A 19,265-nucleotide genomic window follows, 5' to 3' on the forward strand; every position below is an offset into this window, starting at 1 on the left:
GATGTCAAATAAAATAGAAATTGGAAACAAGCCTTGTAAGTCACTTGCAGCGGAAGATGCTCTGGCAGTCAGGCAATGGTAGCTACATGGAGAGGCCTCTCGGCTTTGTCTGTAACACTGTTGTCACAAACATCCCCACGATGAGCCCTGTCTGCCTGTGACAGGAGCTTGACACTTGAGGAGTGTATGTTTTTCTAGTCTTCGTATTTATGAAATGCTGAGTCAATGAGAGGTTTAAGAGCTGCCAACACCGTTTGACTTGTTTAATAACCAGAGTAAATTAACCTGTAGCTAGATCTTTTTGATCCCAAAGAAAGCTAAGTAAGGTTGATTTTATTTTATTTTTTGATACCTCACATAAAAGTTACTCAAATCTTCATCTCAAAATTTATGTCTGGTGTTGTTTGTGGACTCACCCTCCAGTTAGGTAGTAAACCCAGAAGAATGAAACTCCTCACTCAATGGTGTGTTTAATTTTTGGGGTTGTGGGGAAATGAAACCATGGCAAAGATGGCCCTCCCTTTTCTTGATAAGGGAGTGAACATGAGGGCTAACTCCCGGGTGTGCAGGACAGTCAAGGCCTCCCAACCTCAAAGGCACAGAAGTGGTTCACAAACCAGGCTTTAGTTAGGTCCTGTCCAGTTGAAAGGAATAGGATAACTACCTCTCACAAATTAGCTCAAATGAATTACAGGTTTAAATTCAGAGCTAGAATAAGCAATCTCAGGGACATCTAAGAAGAGGAGGGGACACTGAGGTACCTCACTGAGACTACAATGGGGAGCTGGGGCATCAAGAGAAGAGACTCACCTCAGCCCAGAACCACCTGTCTGTATACTGCCCTTCCCGCTTCCCTCCTGGCTCCCTCCTCCTGCTGGGACATGGTTTCTGCTGCCCAGACCTTTGGTTTGTGGGAGGCAGAAGCTCATGGTGGTGGCTGCTTCTGCCCCGCGTCTGACTGTTCAGCTTTGGGGTCCATCCCTGACTTTCACTGTTTCTTGGTCCAGATGCTGACTCAGCTCATTTCTCCAATCTGGACACAAAGGCCAGCCTAGGATTGTCCTCCCACAGGTCAGGTGTGTGCCCCAGGCTACTCATCTGTGGGTTGGGTTTGGTCACATGGTCTTGGTCCTTTTGACTGAGGTGACAGAAAAGTCAGTTTCTCCAAGAAGATCCTGGAGACCTCCCACACATGGCTCAAGCATCTAGGCAGTGTTTGGACAGAGAGCATTGTGGTCCCCACACATCCCACTGGGAACCATCTCAGGTGATGCTCTTCGCTCCACTCTTTAGTCGCTCCCCTGGCACAGATCCCCAGATAAACGACGATGGGTAAGAACTGTCTTTCATGGTTGTGGTTACAATTTACAGCTGACTTTTAGAGTTGGACCATTGTGATGGCAGTAAGTAGCTCCCAGTTACATTCTGTAGACACTTTCATTCTCAGCTAAATCTCCCTTATGGTGACATTTCAAAATTGAACGCCAGAGTCTGCCTCCTATATGTTAACTGGGAAGGCGGAATTATTGAATGTTCTGTTTGCCTAAATAAATGAAAACCTGCTCTGTAAAAATGATGAAGGGCCCCCATTGTGCACAGAGTTTTCAAACAACCTCTACTCTTAGGGAGGCTGGAAGTAGCGGGTGAGGGAGCGAACTTTAAACACTAAGGACAGAAAGTGAGGTGTTTTCCAGTGTCTTGAATTCAGGACTTTCTGTGAGGTAGTGCAGTTCTTAGGTCCCTCCCTTACTCAGGTGTCCTGGGAAGACTTTAATTTAGACTTCCAAACCCAAGTCCCAAGTTTCCTTATCTGCCTGTGCACAGTGGCCACATCTGTGCCCCTGAGCCGGAGGAGAGCAGTGAGGTTTTCCCATGCAGCATTGGGCTTTCAGGCATTCAGGCTGCAGAACAACAGATCTGCATAATAGAAACTGTTATAGAAGGACCTGAATTTACTGTCACAAAAGAAACAACACAAGCCCCCTAATCCTCTGTAATGCTTACAGTCAGTGGTGCCTTCAATCTGGGTTCCAGCAAACCAATTCACAGGACATGTAGCTTTAAATTTCTTTATCAGCCATGGTCTGGTTTGTCTTTCGGACTTTTCTCTTAAACTTACATTGCTGTGGGATGCCGTAGAAGCCAGGCCCACAGGGTTATTGTTAATCAGCAAGCATCCATTTGCTTCCCGTCTCGTCCAGCCATCCCATCTCTGGTGTCAAGAGAGGTCCCTGTGTTGGTGCTTGAGGGTTTTGCTATTCATATGAAAATCTGATTCAGGTCAGTGAACTTCCGGAATGCTGACATAGCTTCCACCATAAGCATCCCGACTCCAGGTTCCCATCCGGTCTCCTTCAGGCAATCAGATGACAGTGAAGTTGCCAGCTGCTGGTGGTTTTATCACATTCATATATTTTCTAGCTCAGCTACTTCAAACTTTTTGAAGAACTGGTCTGTGCTGTGATAAGCCCACCAGGCTCAGAGGCTGCGGGTATATAGTACTCTGGATCGATGTAGCTGTGTGTGAAGTGCACCAAGATTTATGTGGGGCAATGGGAGATCAGTTAGTGATGCTTGTTTCCAGAGGGTTTATCTGTGCTAAGGCCAAGCTCCGACCAGGATAGGTGTGAGCTCAGCCCCACTGGGAGAACAGCAGGGAGCCTGCCAGTCAGCCTGAGCAGGGGAAAGACCACAGTCACTGCCCTGCTCTCTCGGAGCTGTTAATTATCAATGTTCTGGGAAAGAATACAACCAAGATAGCCCAGAGAGTTTTCTCTCCTTTGCAAAAGGGCTCTCTCAACAGTCCTCTGAGCTTACGAGAGAGAAGAGAGGCCAGAATTTTAGGAAGGAGAGGTCTGTGTGTGCAGAATGCAGTCAGTGGGTCTTTCCGAGCCCCCATTTTAAACTGCAGTTCATGCACCAGTTGCTCTGTGTGTTGACGGCAGTGCTGAGGCGCTGCCTCACGCTCTGCTCTCCAGCTGTGGCCCTCCCTCCTTTGCCACCAAGCTCAGACATGGCAAGTGATTCACCTCCCACTTCAGTGATTCATTTCCCCTTGACAAAGGTGTTGATTCACCTTTTTTCTCCCATTCTCTCTGCTCTCCATGGTTCATTAAGAACAGGTAATTTTGGCCCCATCTTGGTGGCCACTGCCCTTGGTGACCATGTTGACCATTCCACAGTACTTTCTGCTTATAAAACAACACATTTGTCTCCCTGGATAGCTACAAATTGCTATAGGCAGCTCCTTCCCAAAAATGCCTCTCCACTGCTCCATTACATAAATCTCAGCAAGAATTGAACAGTTACTATTTGCCAAAGGTAAATGGTAGCTCACATGCTTTGTTATACAAAGCCCTGATGGAACTGGGCGTCGCTAGGTTTCATTGCTTATGCGAGGCATTTGACCTACCACCAAGTTGACGTGGATGACTTTGCCTTCTGCGCACTCTTGATAAACCACAGGAGGGCGGGGCGCGGGTTTTGCAGGGACAGCTCTGTGACTCATATCACCGGCACCCTTTGGATGATCTGTACTTCATCCAGCAAAGCCTTTCCAAGCAGCTTGGAGGAGGGCCCTGTGCTGTATATTTTTAAATAATGTATTCCAGAAGTTCTTACTGTTCCACATGGCACAAAACACCACCTGGGCAAACCTTCTCAAAATCTAGGGAGGCGCTTGGAAAAACTTCTCGGGAACAGTGATTTGTTTGATAACAAATGGATGGCTGTCACAGAGTGATGGGTCAACAATGAGAGAGTGGCCTGGTGGGATATCCTGTTCTGCAGTTGGATTCTAGCAAGTGCTCTGGTTAGAATTATGTCTGAGAAGGTTGCCAGGAGGAAATAAAAAGTTATGTTTCTTGCTACTAGTAAAAGAAATTCTACATGCTGGAGTATTAAATCTGTTCATATCAGGCCATAAAATGATAGATGGACTCCTCTGTGATGTTGAAATTTCAAGTCAAGGAGGAGAGATAAATTTCATGTCATAGGCACTTGGAATTTTATGTCACTTTCCAAAGTCCTGCCTCAGTTATATTTTGTTGTAGCAACCAAGCTTCCCTCTGTTTTTAAAGCACTGGTTCATATCTGTATAAATTAAGTAGTATTTTAAATGTAACAGTGATAATGGTGGTGGTGAAGACAATGGTGATAATGATAATATTGATGGTGGTGGTGGTGATGATATTGATGGTGGTGGTGGTGATGATGAAGATATTGATGGTGATGGTAATGATGGTGATGATGATGTTGATGGTAATGATGATACTGATTATGTTGGTGGTGGTGATGATATTGATGGTGGTGGTGGTGATGGTGGTGATGATGATGATATGGATGGTGGTGGTGGTGATGATGGTGGTGATGGTAATGATACTGATGACGATGGTGGTGGTGGTGATGGTGATGATTTTGATTTGAGAGCCAGTTGGTTACTTTTTGTCTGTTGATTTTGTTTTGTAGCGGTGTCCTTGGCTCTTGCTTTGAATGGAGTCTGCACAAACACTATTAAATTAATAGTGGGAAGGTAAGTTCTAAAAAGAAACAAATGGTGACTTAGACCGTCAAGGTTAACCATATTAGAACCAAGGCCACAAGACACTGCAGAGGACAGATTCTAGCTCTTCTAGTTTTCCCCTGAATTGTTGCCATTCTGGTCTTTTTATCATCAGCACAGGTCTTTGCTCTCCTTTGAATTGTGAACTTGCTATTTTAGAGAACAGATCAATAGCAAGGAAGTAACCACTGACCACTTTCTCATGAGCCACAGGCTGCCACTGGCAATTCCAGAGCCATCTACAGCTATCCCAGGGCCTTACCAGACACCTTCTCTCTTACCAGTTTTGTCCTCTGATAAATAAATAAAGTCGCTTATATGTTGTTCTTTGCAGGATGCAATGTAGTTTGGCATTTGAGATTTGGATTAAGGCACATTTCTCTTACTGCCCCTAAGAACTGATTTCTGTAGTCCATTATCTTTTCTTCTCTGACTACTTCGGTGGAGAGCTAGTTTCTGCAGAGATTTAGCAGTCCAAAGGCTCAAATTCAAGACCTGGTCTGGACCCTGATGAATTGTTGACCTTGGATAAGTTAGATCCCCTTCCCAACCTCAGCATTTACTAATCAAAGACTTGGTAGAGTGTGCTGGCCAGGTGCTGAGGAGTAGACAGTGGATGAAATTGGGCAGTGCTTGACCTGGTCCTGCAGTGTCCCCCCACCCCACGCACTCAGAGTTCCTTTGGGGTCCTGATAAAATACTGATTCTCAGGCCTCACCAACTGAGGTTCTGGTTCAATAGGTAGGCAGCCACCTTAGAGAAACAGAGACCAAGTAGGGAAAAGACCAGCAGCACTGATCGATTATTGAGGCCTTACCCAAGTCCCAGAGCTGCGAGGATCAGCATTCAGTGTACATCAGCTGTGAGCCAGTATGCACAGGAAAAGGGTGCTGTGTTTGTAGCATTAGCTAAGTCTCACCCATGGTAGGGATCCACAGCTGAGTTACTGTGGAGCGAGGGACCGTCACACATGCACCAGAGTGAGGCAGTCAAGCATGGGGTGGAGTTGTAGGCATGAGGGTTCAGTGGCTGGGTTCAGAGCTCGTCTTTGCCACTTACAGGTTGTGTGTGACCTTGGGAAGGAGTGTGATCTGCCTAAGCCTTCATCTTTGGCACCTGTAAAATGAAGAAGGCCTCAGGTTCTACCTCAGTGTTATCATCAGAGTCATGTGTCAGTTTTCTGTAGCCCTGACAAAATACCTGAGGGGGGGAAAAAAAAACTTAAAGAAGGAAAGATTTATTTTGGATCACTGTTTTCGGAAGTTTTAATCTGTGGTTGGCTGGCTCTGTTCCTGGGCTTAAGGTGAGGCCGATCATCATGGTGGAAGGGCATGGTGGAGGAAAGCCACTGACTTCAAGGTAGCTAGGAAGCAAGGAGAAAGAGGAAGGGCACGCCCCCAAGAACCCAAGAATCCTTCAACGAGGCCCAACCTCCCACAGTTTCCACCACCTCCCAGTCTTCCATTCAGCTATGAACTCATCAGTGGATTCATCTGCTAATGAGCTCAGAGCCCGCATGATCCAGTCACTTCCCCTAAGCCCCACCTCTGAACATTGCTGCACTGGGGACCAAGCCTTCAATACAGGAGCTTTGGGGAGCATCCCAGATAGTGTGAGGAGCATACAGTGCCTAGCATGGAGGCTGGTGCCCAGCATGTCCTCAGCGGGTGTGCGCCGTGGTCCTGGCTTCAGGGCCAGGGCACCCTCTTCCTGCTGGAGCTTTCTCTCCTATGCCTCAGACCAGAGAAGCCAGCATGGGCCTTGGAGTGTTCTGCGACATGGAGCTGAGCTCTCAGGTTCTCTCAGGTCAAGTGGGACCTGCTTTTTGAGGAAGGGCAATTGGATTGCTGAAATTCAGGACATAGTTACATGCATGCGGTCCTGGATCTGGAAGCAGCCTCTGAATTGGCAGAGCAGCAGATTGAGGCTCTAGTGCTGTGCTTAGATGCTTCCTATAAGTCATGCCACTTAATGCCCAGGACCTGGCCTTTGGCTGGGTATTGACTACCCCCTTTGACAGCTGTGGGAATTGAGGTTGAGAAGCCTGAGTGACCTTTCCATAGGTTACGAAACTAGTAAATGGCAAGCGAGCATTCCAACTCAGATCTTTCTGACCCCAAAGCCTGAGCTTTGCCTCAGAGCAGCAGGTGCAGAGTGCTCTGGGGAAAACTGCAGTGTAGATGGCAGAGGGGGCTTGAGGAAGGGATGGGGCCGCGGGGAGGTGGGCTCAGCTTGGGGCTCATTGTGATGGCAGCATTTTATATTGAAAATGTCCATGGTGTCTTTTGTAGACCTCGCCCCGATTTCTTTTACCGCTGCTTTCCAGATGGAGTGATGAACTCGGAAATGCACTGCACGGGTGACCCTGACCTGGTGTCCGAGGGCCGCAAAAGCTTCCCCAGCATCCATTCCTCCTGTAAGTTCATGGCTGGGACATGCTTCAGTTTTCCTGGGCATGATCCTGGTCACTTTCTTGGGAGTTTAGGTGGAGAGAAGAAGCATTAGTATGTGCATGTTAAACACCGTTCATTTTTCGTCACTGTAGGGTGGCTGGCTTAGAAACAGGATGTTCAGCAGGCAGTAATAAGCCTGGGAATGAGGCTCGGGATTTGCCAAACACTGTACATGTTGCTTTCCTGAGCTCAGTGGAGTGTAACATGTGACACTTTACCCTTGACAGCGCAAGGGAATTTACCATGTTCCCTGGTACCTGACATCGTTCAGCTTAGTGTTAGGTCTGGTTTATGTCAGTTGTGTGTTTACAGGTATGTGTGTATATATACATAATGCATATGCAGATATGCACACACCCCTCCCCCAATATAGAGTTTGTCTATAGATACATGAGCTGGGTTCAGCATTATAGCAAAGGCCAGAGAAAATGAGTCTGGAGCAGCATTGTGTAGAAAGAACAAAGGTCTTCGTGTTGTGCCAAATGCTGGCTCTGTCAGGCATTAGCTCAGGGCCTCAGCTCCTGCTGTGTAAAGTGGGAGTAAGATCGCCTCCTCTATCTATCTATGAGCAATAACCACCACTCATATTTCTGAACACCAGCCATGCCAGAATGTGTAGGTCCATCATCTTATTTGGTCCACTCAATAATTGTAAAGCACTTAGAATCATGTCTTCAAATAAGCAGTAGCTATGGCTATTGTTATTTATTATCAGAGATGAAGTTTCTAGAATATCGCAGCTTATGTCTTTCTCCATTTTATCAATGTTTATTAACTGACTTAGATACTGGGCACCATGCCAGGTGTTGAGGATACAGACATTAACAAGATGCAGCCCGGGACTTGAATAAGATGAGACCCTGCCGTGGTATGTCCACAGGTAGTGGCAGGCTGTGTAGTAAGTTGGTGATTCTTGGGCTAATTGAAGGGGAACTGTACAGGCAGGAGCCTAACAGCTTGGGGTGGGCTATGACTTGACTCCAGGTCAGGGAGTCCTTGACTCCTGCAGGTCTGACCGTTACGTAACTGGGCTCGTCTCTTATCTTGATCATTCCTTTTCTTTTTTTTTCTAAATACTGTATCCAAGACAAACCCTGCTAGTGACTGGATTGAGACATTCGAGAATTAATGGAATGCTTTATCCTGTGGGCTAGCTATGGACATTGCCCAGAGCCATTGGAGATGAGGGTCTGTCAACAACATATTGGGGTGCAAGGTGCTCAAAATGAATTACTGTCAACCTGAATCCCAACCTGCCAGACTGGGGTTGTTCCCATTTAACTTACAAGGGTACTGAGGCTCAGACAGACCTGGTACCTGTCCAAGGTTGACAGCCCCTGATATAATCCAGTGTCTTGGACCTTTTGGTAATGTAATACAATGAAGTATTTATAGTTCATGAAGTCTAAATAAAGAGCTCATTTTGTCCTTTGGTTTGTTGAAGACTGTAGTGGGTTGCATACTGACCCCCAAAAGGCAGGCCCAAGTCCCTAGAATCTGTGGGAAAAGGATATTGGTTAATAATACTGTATTATTTATGGGAAATTTGCCAAGAGAGTAATTTCAGGATCCCCCCATACACAAGGTGATCGTGTGAAGGGATCACCTTGTCTGACTAGTAATCATTTCATTATGTGTATTTTTATTTTTAAAAATTACTGTTTTATACTCCAAAAAAGAAAGAGAAAGGGTCTGTGCAGATGTAATTATAGTAAGGATCTTGAGATGAGATCATTTTGGACACAGGATGACAGGCATGGGAAAATTTGAAACAGAGACATGGAGAAGGCCCAGTGGAGACACAGGCAGGTCAAAGTAATGCAGCCACAAGCCCTGGAACACCTGGAGCCACCAGAGCTGAAAGAGGAAGGCAGGGCTCTTCCCAGGGCCTTCAGAGGGCGCATGGTCCTGCTGACAACTTGACGGTGGACTCCTGGTCTCCAGAACCGTGAGAGAATGCGTGTGTGCTGTGTTTAGCCGCCACGTTCTTGGTCATTCATTGCAGCATCCTTGGGAGATGAACACAGAGATTTGACTTTAGAGTCCTGCAAGGGATTGAGGGAAACCCGTCACTGTGCGCATGCTGCTTCAGAATCCGTCCCTGCGGCAGGATGCCTGAGAATGTGGGCCTCAGGTTCTTCAGCTTCAGGCCTTCCTGTCACACATCTGGAAGTGCTTCCTTCCAAAGCCATTTCTTCAATGTGAGGTCATGGTGTAACCTTTCGAAGGGTCCACAGTGCCAGCTGGAGGCTCCCTGCTGTATTGAGCTATGGCATCCCTACGTCAGGGATTCCCAAGCTGGCGTTGCTTTGAGGGACCTGGGGTCGTCTTCACCCGGGGTCTGCTCCTGCTCTCCATCTGTGCCCTTGTAGGCTCACTCAAGTCCTCTGTTGTTATTTTGTGTTGTGTTTACGATATATTTTGTCCTCCCAAAGGTGTGGTGCTGAGTTTTAAGGGACTTCAAAAATGAAGAGCACTAAGTAGTGGAACCCTTTCCTAAGATAGGAAAACCTTAATTCTCTCTTTTCAAATGGTTGACTGAGGACCAAGGCAGAGTTCAGTGTCTGCTGTTGCATTTGAACTTGGGGAGGAAATAGCTCCCTTGCTAATGCCTCAAGCTGGCAGACTGCTGGGCCACAGAGATTCATGGCCCGGCCTCACAAACTTGTTTCCTTTGGATGCACTCTCTCTCCCTCCAGCCACAGGAAGCCTTTCTCACAGAGCTGCCCATTGACTGCTTGTCGAATGTGTGACTGAGGTTGATCTGTGCTGGATGAGCTTTTTGTCAGGTGCAGTTATTATCTTTTGCTTCTGATATCACCTAGAATGTTATAGATTTTCTCCAGTTGGCAGAATCCTCCGTAGCCTCTGGACTTTCATGGGGGTATTTCCATGTATCTCTTTCCCCTTCTGATGACAGGGCAGTGAGCACCAGCTTGAAGGGAACTGACATTTCCAGTTAGAAAAACCATCAGGGGTGTTTTCTGGATTTCTAATAGCTAATAACTAATAGGAAGCCTCATGTTTGGGGTGACTTTCCCTCCTCAGAGGGGGTGACCTCAGTGGCCTTCATTTTGTTACAAATATACCTTCTCCCTTAAAAAAAAAAATCAATTTTCTAGGCTTGATTGGAGGAACTGGCAGAAACGTTCTGGGATGCCAGATCTCAGACCAACCCCTGGGCCAGGCAGGTGTGGTTTTTGCTCTTGCTCTCTTCAGAGATAATTGGCCACTGGAATGTAGTTCTTGCCCGGATAGCATCCTGTAGAATGGTTGGTTTCCTCTGAACTTAAGAACAAACACTGATTTCTTTTGGAGACAGAGGATCTTGTTCTTAATCTCCCATGAGCAACCAAACAGCTCCAGCTGAAGAGCTCACAAGCAAACCCTGAGCACACAGCATATCCCTGCGGTGGCTGCCGTGCTGAGTGGCCTTCTCAGGGGCAACTCACTCAGCAAGGCAGCCTAACCCCTTGATTGGACTTACAGAGAACACAATTTCCAAGAGCTAGTGGTTTCCTCCAGGCCTGGGAGAAGCATCAGGTTGAAGAGGAGACAGTGGACTCACTCCAGGGGCTGAACACTGGAATGTTCTGCAAAGGGAATTGTCTCTCATAGCACAATCTCAATTTTTTTCATTGGGTATTGATTCAAGAGAATAGATTGAAGTGAGAAAAAGCATAGTAAAATAAATGATTAATGCCAAGGCCAGCTATTAAGAAACTTCTTTCCTGTAAAAAATGGTGAGAATGAATGAAGGCACGCCATTGTCCAGGGATTAGCCCATACCAACAGGTGGACCAAGCCAATGGCTGCTTGGCTTTGCAAATTAAGTTTTAATGGAACCCAGAAATGACTGTTCATTTACATGTTGTCTGGGACTGCTTTCACTTTACAAGGACAGAGTTGAGTGGTCACAAAAGAAACATGGTCCACAAAAATGACAATATCTATTTTCTGGCTCTTTGTAATGCAAGCTCATCATCCCTGCTCCTGACAGGTGCTGGGAACCATTAGTATTAAAAAGCATTACTAAAACAAGACCAGCATCCTCAAACTGTGCGCATGGGTGCTTCAATTTTAAATAACTCTATTAAGGTCTAAAAAGGGGTAATTGTTGCTTGCAGGGTACTTTCTTTAAAGGGCCAGGGAGGTAGGAAGGGCAGGTCTGGCTGACAGAGATTCAGAAGCCCTACTGAGCCCTGACTGTTTCGCAGGCCCAGGGCCCAGCACTTGGGAGTGGACCCTGATGTTCATGGCCCATGTCTCCTTGTGGGTGAGGTGGAACTCAGCACTGAAGTGCTGCTCTCTGGAATAAGAAGCTGAGAATGTCTTTTGAGGGACAGGGCAGCCTTCAGGAGGAAAAGCACTTTCTCCTGGAGTTTCCCTCCAAAGAGTACAGATGGGTTTCAGATTTTGAGGTTTTTATTATGTTTGAAGTGTCTTAATTCTGTTTCTGACTGTGTATAGGATTTTAAGCTGCAAATCATTTCCATGCAGGACTCCGGTTCACAGTGTGCCTGCGAGCGGTCTGAGGGTGTGGATTTCCTCATTTTTCTCCTGTTTTTTTCTGGGACCTCCTAGGATACTTTCTGTGTCTCTGGTCATCTGAATTTCCTGAAGATGTGCCTTATTGGGCTTCTTTTATTGAATATATTGTTCTGGTCACTCCATGAGTCCTTTTAAGCTGGAATTTTGTTACTTATGCTTCTGTGGTCCCTGTTTCATCTCTGGAACTGTCTTAAGCAGATGTTGAATCTCCTGGACTAATCTTAATCTTTTTGTTATCTTTTCTTTCCTATTATCTGTGTCCTTTTTGCTCATCTCTCAGAGATTTAAATAATTGTATCTACTAACCCTTCTACAGAATTGTCATTTCGATCTTTGTATTTTTAATTTCTAAGAACTCTTCCTTGAACTCTGATTTTTTTAAAAAAACCAATAGCTTGTTCTTTTGATTTTTCCCCATGGATGCAATGTCTCTTACCTCTCTGCTTGCAGGTTGCACCTGCTCCCTGCCTTTTCTTTGTGTGTCTTGTATGGAGCTTTCCTTAAATATCTGGTGTCCTTGACTGTATGCTCTTATTAGAGGTCTAGTTGCTCAGGTAACTGGGCAGAGCTGGTTAAGTGGGGTTCACTGGCTTCCCTGCTGGCCTTTACCTTGAGGCTCTTTGGTCCCAGAAGAGGCCTCCCAGGCTGTCTGGGTGCTCATAGGTCGGGTCATCTTGGGGACTTTGACATGCTCTCCTTGTTCTCCATCTGCCTGTTGAGCTGCCCTCTCCTTGCATGATTTTCCCATGTCCAGAGCCTCATATGGTTAAAGCCCTGTCTTCTTCAAGAGTGGGTGGGCTGGTTTCCTAGTTTTGCAGGACATACCTGGGACCTGGGAGCTTAGCTTCTGTTTATAAGGACTTTCTACTTAACCTGTTTCCAGACCCATGTCTGCCCCTGACCCTGCCTTCCCCAGGACCAGATGCCTCCAGCTCCAGGGCTCTGCAGGGCCCTGTGGTGTGAAGGGCTGCCTTGGTCCTCCTCAGCGCTGTCCTCTGCAGGATCAAAGACTGATCTGTCTGTAGCCAAGCAAGTCAGAAGCCCCTGGGCCACCTGCTTCCCATCTTCACTTGATGTGCTGTGGAGTTCAAGTGCCATCAGGTGGAATTTATGTTCCTGAGAAGCAGAACCAGTAGGTTGTGTGTCTCTCTATATCTACCTATTCTTGTCACAAGAGAATTATTTTAAGGCATTGGCTCATGGGATGGTGCGGCCTGGCAGGTCTAAGTTCTGCAGGGCAAGTTGGCGGGCTGGAAATTTCAGTAAGAGTTGATGTTAAAGCCTTGAGCCCCAGGGGAGACCAGCAGGCTGGAGACCCAGGCAGGCCTCCTAGCTGGCAGTCTTGAGGTAGAATTGCTGGTGGTGTGGGAAACCTCGCTCTTTACTCTCGAGGCCTTCAGCTGATTGGATGAGGCCCACTCACATTATGGAGGCTAAGCTGCTTTATGTAAAGTCATCTGATGGTAGAGATTCATCACTTGGCAAAACACGTTCATGGCAACATCTGGACTGGTGTTTGACCAAACAACCAGCCACCATGGCTGAGCCAAGAAGAGTTAGACATCGCACTGCTGCTCCTTCTGTCCTCTCTCATTTTAAAGTCAGAAATGCCACGGTAGAGCTCTGATGACCTCATCGTAGAGGAAGCATTTGCTCTGTGATGCTTTTGTTGACAGGGTCCTGGGGAGAGGAGCACACATGTGGAAGGGCCTTTGCAGCTGAGTGTCTGGGAGTTTGCTGTTGCTGAAGGAATCTAAGTAGCTTTTAAGTATGAATTGGGAAATTATCACAAGATACCATCTATGCCAGGTCTAACTCCATCAAGCATGAATATTCAGTATCATAAACCAGCTGCTTCTCGAAGTGGCTTGGCAAGCTTTTGCATAAAGAAAGAGGAACCAGGAAAGCAGAGAAGACTGCAAGATTCATTTGTTTTGCATCATTTTATGAAATGAAATTGCTCTCAAGGGGTTTTGCCAGTAGACAGGGTGCTTGGAAACTCCTCTCCTCTTCCTTTAAGCACTGTGTAAATGGCATGGGCTGCATAGATCACTGGTTCTGAGCAGATGAGCGGTGGCCATTTGTCTGAGATCAATTCACCTCATGTGGTTTCTCTCGTAACTTACAAAGGACCGATGTGATCCTGCAATATGTATAATCAGAAAAATGAGAGATTACACTCCATTAACGTATGATCTATCAAACGCATAAATACATTCTACTCTCATGTACAACTAATTAGAACAAATAAAATAAAATAATTTTTTTTTTGAAAAGGGAAGTTTCTAAATCAATGGACCTCAGCAAACTTGGCAAGAGCCCTTCACAGTTTTTTTCCTAATTATTTTTTATCATCCTCCATTTCAAGCTTCCAAGACAATTGCAGAGGTTCTGGGAAGCAACTGTGCTCACTTTGCCACGTAAGTGAAGACTCTGCTGTGCATTGGAAGGCCTGCTCAGGACATGCCAGAGCCTGGGGGTGGTGGTGGTGCAGGACGAGCCCTCTCTGTAGGGTCTGGTTTGTTCTGCAGACTGCTTTTCATTATCACCCCCCTTCCCCATGGAGGCAGTTAGACTTTTCCCTCTCACTCCCACCACAAGATTTGAATGCCACACATTTATTGTGTATCTGTTAACATACTTAAAAATAAAAGCCCTCAGGTTTGCAATCATGTCAAGGGACATGAGCAAACTTGGCAAGAGCTCCTCACAGTATTTCCCCTAATGATAGTTTTTATTTTTCCCTTCCAAATGATTGTAATCACCAAGATTTATTTCATCTCTTTAAGAACCAATTTTCAACCCCCTGGGAGCTGGAGCCGTCTTCTGATTGACAATGTATATTCTAGGATAGTGGCTCTTAACTGGGCAGTTTTACGCCCCCCAGGGGACATTTAGCAATGTCTGGAGACATTTGAGGTTGTTGCAAGTGTGTGTGTGTGTGTGTGTGTGTGTGTGTGTGTGTGTGTGTTTGGGAAGGTCGTGCCATTGGCATCTCCTGCCTGGAGGCCACAGGCGCTGCTGACCACAGAAGGGCTCCGTGACAGAGTTACACAGTTCAGAATGCCAGCAGGGTCCAGGCTGGGAAACCTCGTTCTGGGGCAGTGGGGTGATCTATGGAAGAAACTAAGTATTCATGTGTTGGATTCATCCACTCTCCAAGTTCCTGGTCTGAATAAATAGAATCTTTTAAGACATGGATACTGTTTAATTCATTCAACATACTCTACCTCCAGGAATTGGTTTACTCTTTTCTTTCTTTGAAAAAAAAATGATGGGGGTCAGATGAAAGATTATAATTAAAGCCCAGTGCCCAGCTGCTGCCTGTTTATTTTCCTTCTGCCTTTCTTTCCTTCTTTCCAGCTTTTTATTATAAAAATTTTTCAACATTTCGTGGAAAATGGGTTGCCCAGTGAATCTCCATTTCTGGGTGCAGCATTCTGCTCTTCTGGTTTCTTATCGTTTCTACCCATTTCCCACCACCACCACTCATTGATACGATTTTTTTTTAATAGCATGTTAAGGTAAATTTACATTGACATGCATAAACCACAGCCAGTCAGCCCTGACTGACGGACACATTGTGCGACCCACTGCATTACAGTGGAAGGCATTTTCATAACCCCACACTGTTCCTGTCTCTCAATCTCTCTCCAGTCAGTCCTTATCCCTTGGAGAGACGCGGCCCTGTTCATGTTTCCTTTTCTTTTTCTTTTTTTTTAAATTTTTTGAACTTTAGATTAGCTTTACCCATTCATTCCATTTACATCTTTGGAAATCATCCATGGTTTGTGCTTTTTTTGTGTCTGTGAGCTTCTGCTCATGCATCTTCCAGTTCATCCATGTTACGAGTATCAGTAACTTTCCCCTTTCATTGCTGAGATGTAAGCTGAGGCAATGGATATCACACAAGGTATTTATCCATTCTATCCTTGGTCCACCTTTGGATTTTTCCAGTGTTTTAAAGTTGTGAATTTACATGCAATTCCTTTAGTGGATGAACTTTGCCATTTTATGCAGCAAAATATCTGACAGTGGCATTGTTGGGTTAAAAGTTTTCTGAAATTCCAGGTTCTCCATATCTTCACTAATATTTCACGTTATCAGTCCTTTTAGCTTTACTCATCTTGATAGGTGTGCAGTGGTATCTCACTGCAGTCTTAATTGCATTCCCCTGATAACTAACGATGTTGGGTACCCTGTCATTTGCATATTGGCTCTTCACATCACTTTCTATTTGCATATTATCTGTTCAAGTTCTTTGCCCATTAAAATTGTTTTGATGTATTTATGGTTAATTGGCGTTTTCCCACATTTGTTATAAGGCTTGGTTGGATAGACGTTTTGCCTCCCATCATGTTGAATAGGCTAGCCTATTCATCTTAGTGGTGTCTTCAGCCACTTTTAATTTTGATCAAGCCTAACTTACTTCTTTTTCTTTGTGGTTATTGCTTTCTGTGTCCTGGCTAAGAAACCTTTTCTTATCCTTAAATTGCAAAGTTGTCTTCATGATGTTTTCAGTGTTCAGCCGTGTGATAGCATGCACCATTACTGCTCAATAATATTCCATTGTGCGGATTTATGCCACATCTTATTTATCCACTAGTCAACTGATGGATATGTAGGTCGTTTTCGGTTTCTGACTGATGAAAAATGCTGCTATAATATCTGTGTGCAAGTTTTGGGGGGCATATTCTCCTTTCTCCTGGATGTATACATAGGATGGAATGAAGGATCATGGGATAACTGTTTAAATCTGAGGAACTGCCCAACTGTTCTCCGTAGCAACTGTACCACTTCATATTCCCACTGGCAGTGTGATGATGACATCTTCTCATTTATCTGTTGGCCATTTATATGTCTTGTTGGAAAAGATGTCTTTTCATCCACTTTTAAACTGGTTATTTGTTTTTATTTTTTCTGTTGAGTTGAACGAATTCCTTATATATTTTGGGTGTTACCTTCTATCACATACGTGTTTGTGAATGTTTTCTCCCATTCTGTGGGCTGCTTTCTTGTATTGTTCCTTGTTTCCTTTGTTGTACAGAACTTTTTTAGTTTTTCATAGTCTGCTGGTTTATTTTGCTTTCCTATGTTCTTGGCATCATATCCAAAAAGTTATTGCTGATGCCAACGTGAAGGTGCTTCTTCCCTGTATTTTCTTCTAGGAGTTTGTTGGCTTCAGTCTTACATTTAAGTCTTTAACCCATTTTGTGTATGGTTTATGTGGATATTGGTTCCCAGTTTTCCCAACACCAGTTTTTGAAGAGACCATCCTTTCCATATTGTTTGTTCTTGGAAACATTGTAAAAGATTAATTAACTGTACATGTGAAAGTTCACTATGTACTTTCTATTCTGTTCCATGGGTCTGTGTGTCTGTTTTGTGCCAGTATCGTACTGGTTTTGACTCCTGTGGTTTGTAATGTGATTTGAAATGGGAAAGGTGATGCCTCAAATTTTATACTTCTTCCTCAACATTGCATTAGCCATTTGAGGTTGTTTGTATGTCCATGTGAAATTAAGAATTTTTTTACTCTTCCTAGAAAACACCACTGGAATTTTGATAGGAATTGCATTGACTCTTCAATATGCTTTGGGTAGAATGGATATTTTAACTGTTGATCCTTCAAATATTGATCCTTCAAATGCATGAGTAAATTAAAACTATAGCAACATATCACCATACACACCTGTTTGGATGATGTTATCAACAAGATAAGAGATGACAGATGTTGGTGAGAATGCAGAGAAAAGGGAATCTTTATATACTATGAGTGAGAGTGTAAATTGGCACTGTTGATATGGAAAACAGTGTGGAAGTGCTTTAAAAATTAAAAGTTGAACCATCATATAACCCAGTAGTCCCCCTTTTGGGTCCAAACCCAAGGGAAATGAAATCAGTATGTGGAAGAGATACCTGTACCCCTGTCTTCACTGAGCATTATTCACAACAACCAAGATGTGGAAACAACCCAAGCATTTGTCAGTGGATGAATGGATAAATAAAACATATTATTCAGCTTCAAAGAGAAGGAAGTTCTGTCATTTTTGGCAACAGGGATGAACCTGGAGGACATTATGCTAAGGGAAATAAGCAGACACAGAAAGTCTAATACTGAATGATCTCACTTCTAATGAGAATTTAAAACATTGAGCTCATAGAAGCAGAGAGTAGAGCAGCAGTTTCGAGGGCTGGGAGAAATGGAGAGATGTTGGTCCAACATTACAAATGCACAGTTCTCAGGTGAAAACTTCTGGAGCTCTAACACATAGCAGGGAGACTGTAGTTAACAATAATGTGTTGTGGACTTGAAATTTACTGAGCAGATTTTAAATATTATCGCCTTTCCTTCCCCAAAAGGTAATTATGTGAAATTATGGATATATTAACTAACTTAATCATGATAATCATTTCATATGTGCATATGTCAAAATGTTACAGCATATACCTTGAATATGTACAATTTTATTTGTCAATTATACCTCAATAGAACTAAAAAAAAATAAATAAAAATGTGGATACCATACGTGAACACTGTCCCATAATCCCTTTCTCCGGAAATGGTCCCCCATTCTGAATGAGCCTGGTTCACTGGTGCTAAGCAGCACCTCCTCCTGTGCCAGCAGCTGTCTTGGATTGGGGATGTGGCAGCAGAAAAGGTGTTTAATGTCTTGGAGACTGACACTCTGGAATGATCATGTCAGGACTCCTCAGCTTACACTCCTCAGTGGCTTCCACTGCACCCAACAGAAAACAGACTCTAACGTGGTGCCCAAAGTCCCTGCAACCACATGCTTGCTCCCCTCCTGTGTTTCCTGCATCGTTTTTACAGTAGTGCAAAAGCTATCCCTCATTGTACATGTGAGACATGTCGGGCACTGTGCTGAGAGTTACAAAGGTCTTGTCCCATTGGATTCTCACAACAAACCCATGAGATCAGTACTGTTGTTAGCCTGTTGTGCAGATGAGGAAACCGAGACTCAGAGAGTTCAATGATTTGATCCTTCATCACATAGCCAGCATGTCACAGAGCTGGTATTTATACTCAGACCATCTGATGTTGGAACCCAGGCCCTTGGCTTCAGAGTCTAGTTCTTAACAGCTCCTACAACACCAGGCAGCTGTATGCTTTCGTTGCTGGGCCTTTGCCCTCAACTTCCTCCCTTACTTCCCACGGGCAGTAAGAGTCCTGCCTGTGTTCATTCCCTCGGCCCCTGCACAGTGGTCGCATTTCCCTGGCCCCTGCATCTTTCTGGTCAAGAGCTTCTCATAGTGCAGACACACTCTGCCTGTGTTCCTGGCAGGTGTGCAGGACATGGATGTCCAACCCGTGCTCCAGCAGCCCCCGGACAGTGACTAGTGTACAGGTGGGGTGGACAAATCCCCCAGCTCCCTGCCCCTAAGATGGGCTGAGTCATGGGTGTGTATTCATGCTGGTTCCCCAAGGCCCCCAGTGGGATTTGATCTCTTGTTGCCCATGGTGGTAACTTGCTCCATGGTGGCTCTGATGGCTTCCTCTCATCCCTGTCTCGCTTTCCTGCTGGGGATTCCTGGGACCACCTTCCAACCAACTACTGGCACTTGAATCTAGCTCAGGTCTCGTGAGGAAAGCCCATCAGAGACATTCATGTGGCCGACTCTTGCTCCTCCTTGAATCTATGCCTCTGTGTGGCATTATAGAAGATTCCACACTGGAA

The 19,265-nt window shown here is 45.0% G+C and overlaps 1 protein-coding gene across 3 annotated transcripts in view; it reads left to right on the top strand.

Annotated features, from left to right (window-relative positions):
* Plpp4 (phospholipid phosphatase 4) overlaps positions 1-19,265 on the top strand; it is a 115,141-nt gene that overhangs the window by 51,886 nt on the left and 43,990 nt on the right. For 2 of the 3 annotated variants that reach the window (XM_047553662.1, XM_047553663.1), the window contains exons 4-5: positions 4,468-4,531; positions 6,853-6,977. The exons of the other annotated variant lie outside the window; for it this stretch is intronic. In XM_047553662.1, the coding sequence (XP_047409618.1) occupies positions 4,468-4,531; positions 6,853-6,977 (189 nt within the window). The remainder of the gene's footprint in view (positions 1-4,467; positions 4,532-6,852; positions 6,978-19,265) is intronic. 3 annotated transcript variants of the gene reach the window in all.

This window comes from Sciurus carolinensis, chromosome 5 (assembly GCF_902686445.1).
Source record: "Sciurus carolinensis chromosome 5, mSciCar1.2, whole genome shotgun sequence".
NCBI lineage: Eukaryota > Metazoa > Chordata > Mammalia > Rodentia > Sciuridae > Sciurus > Sciurus carolinensis.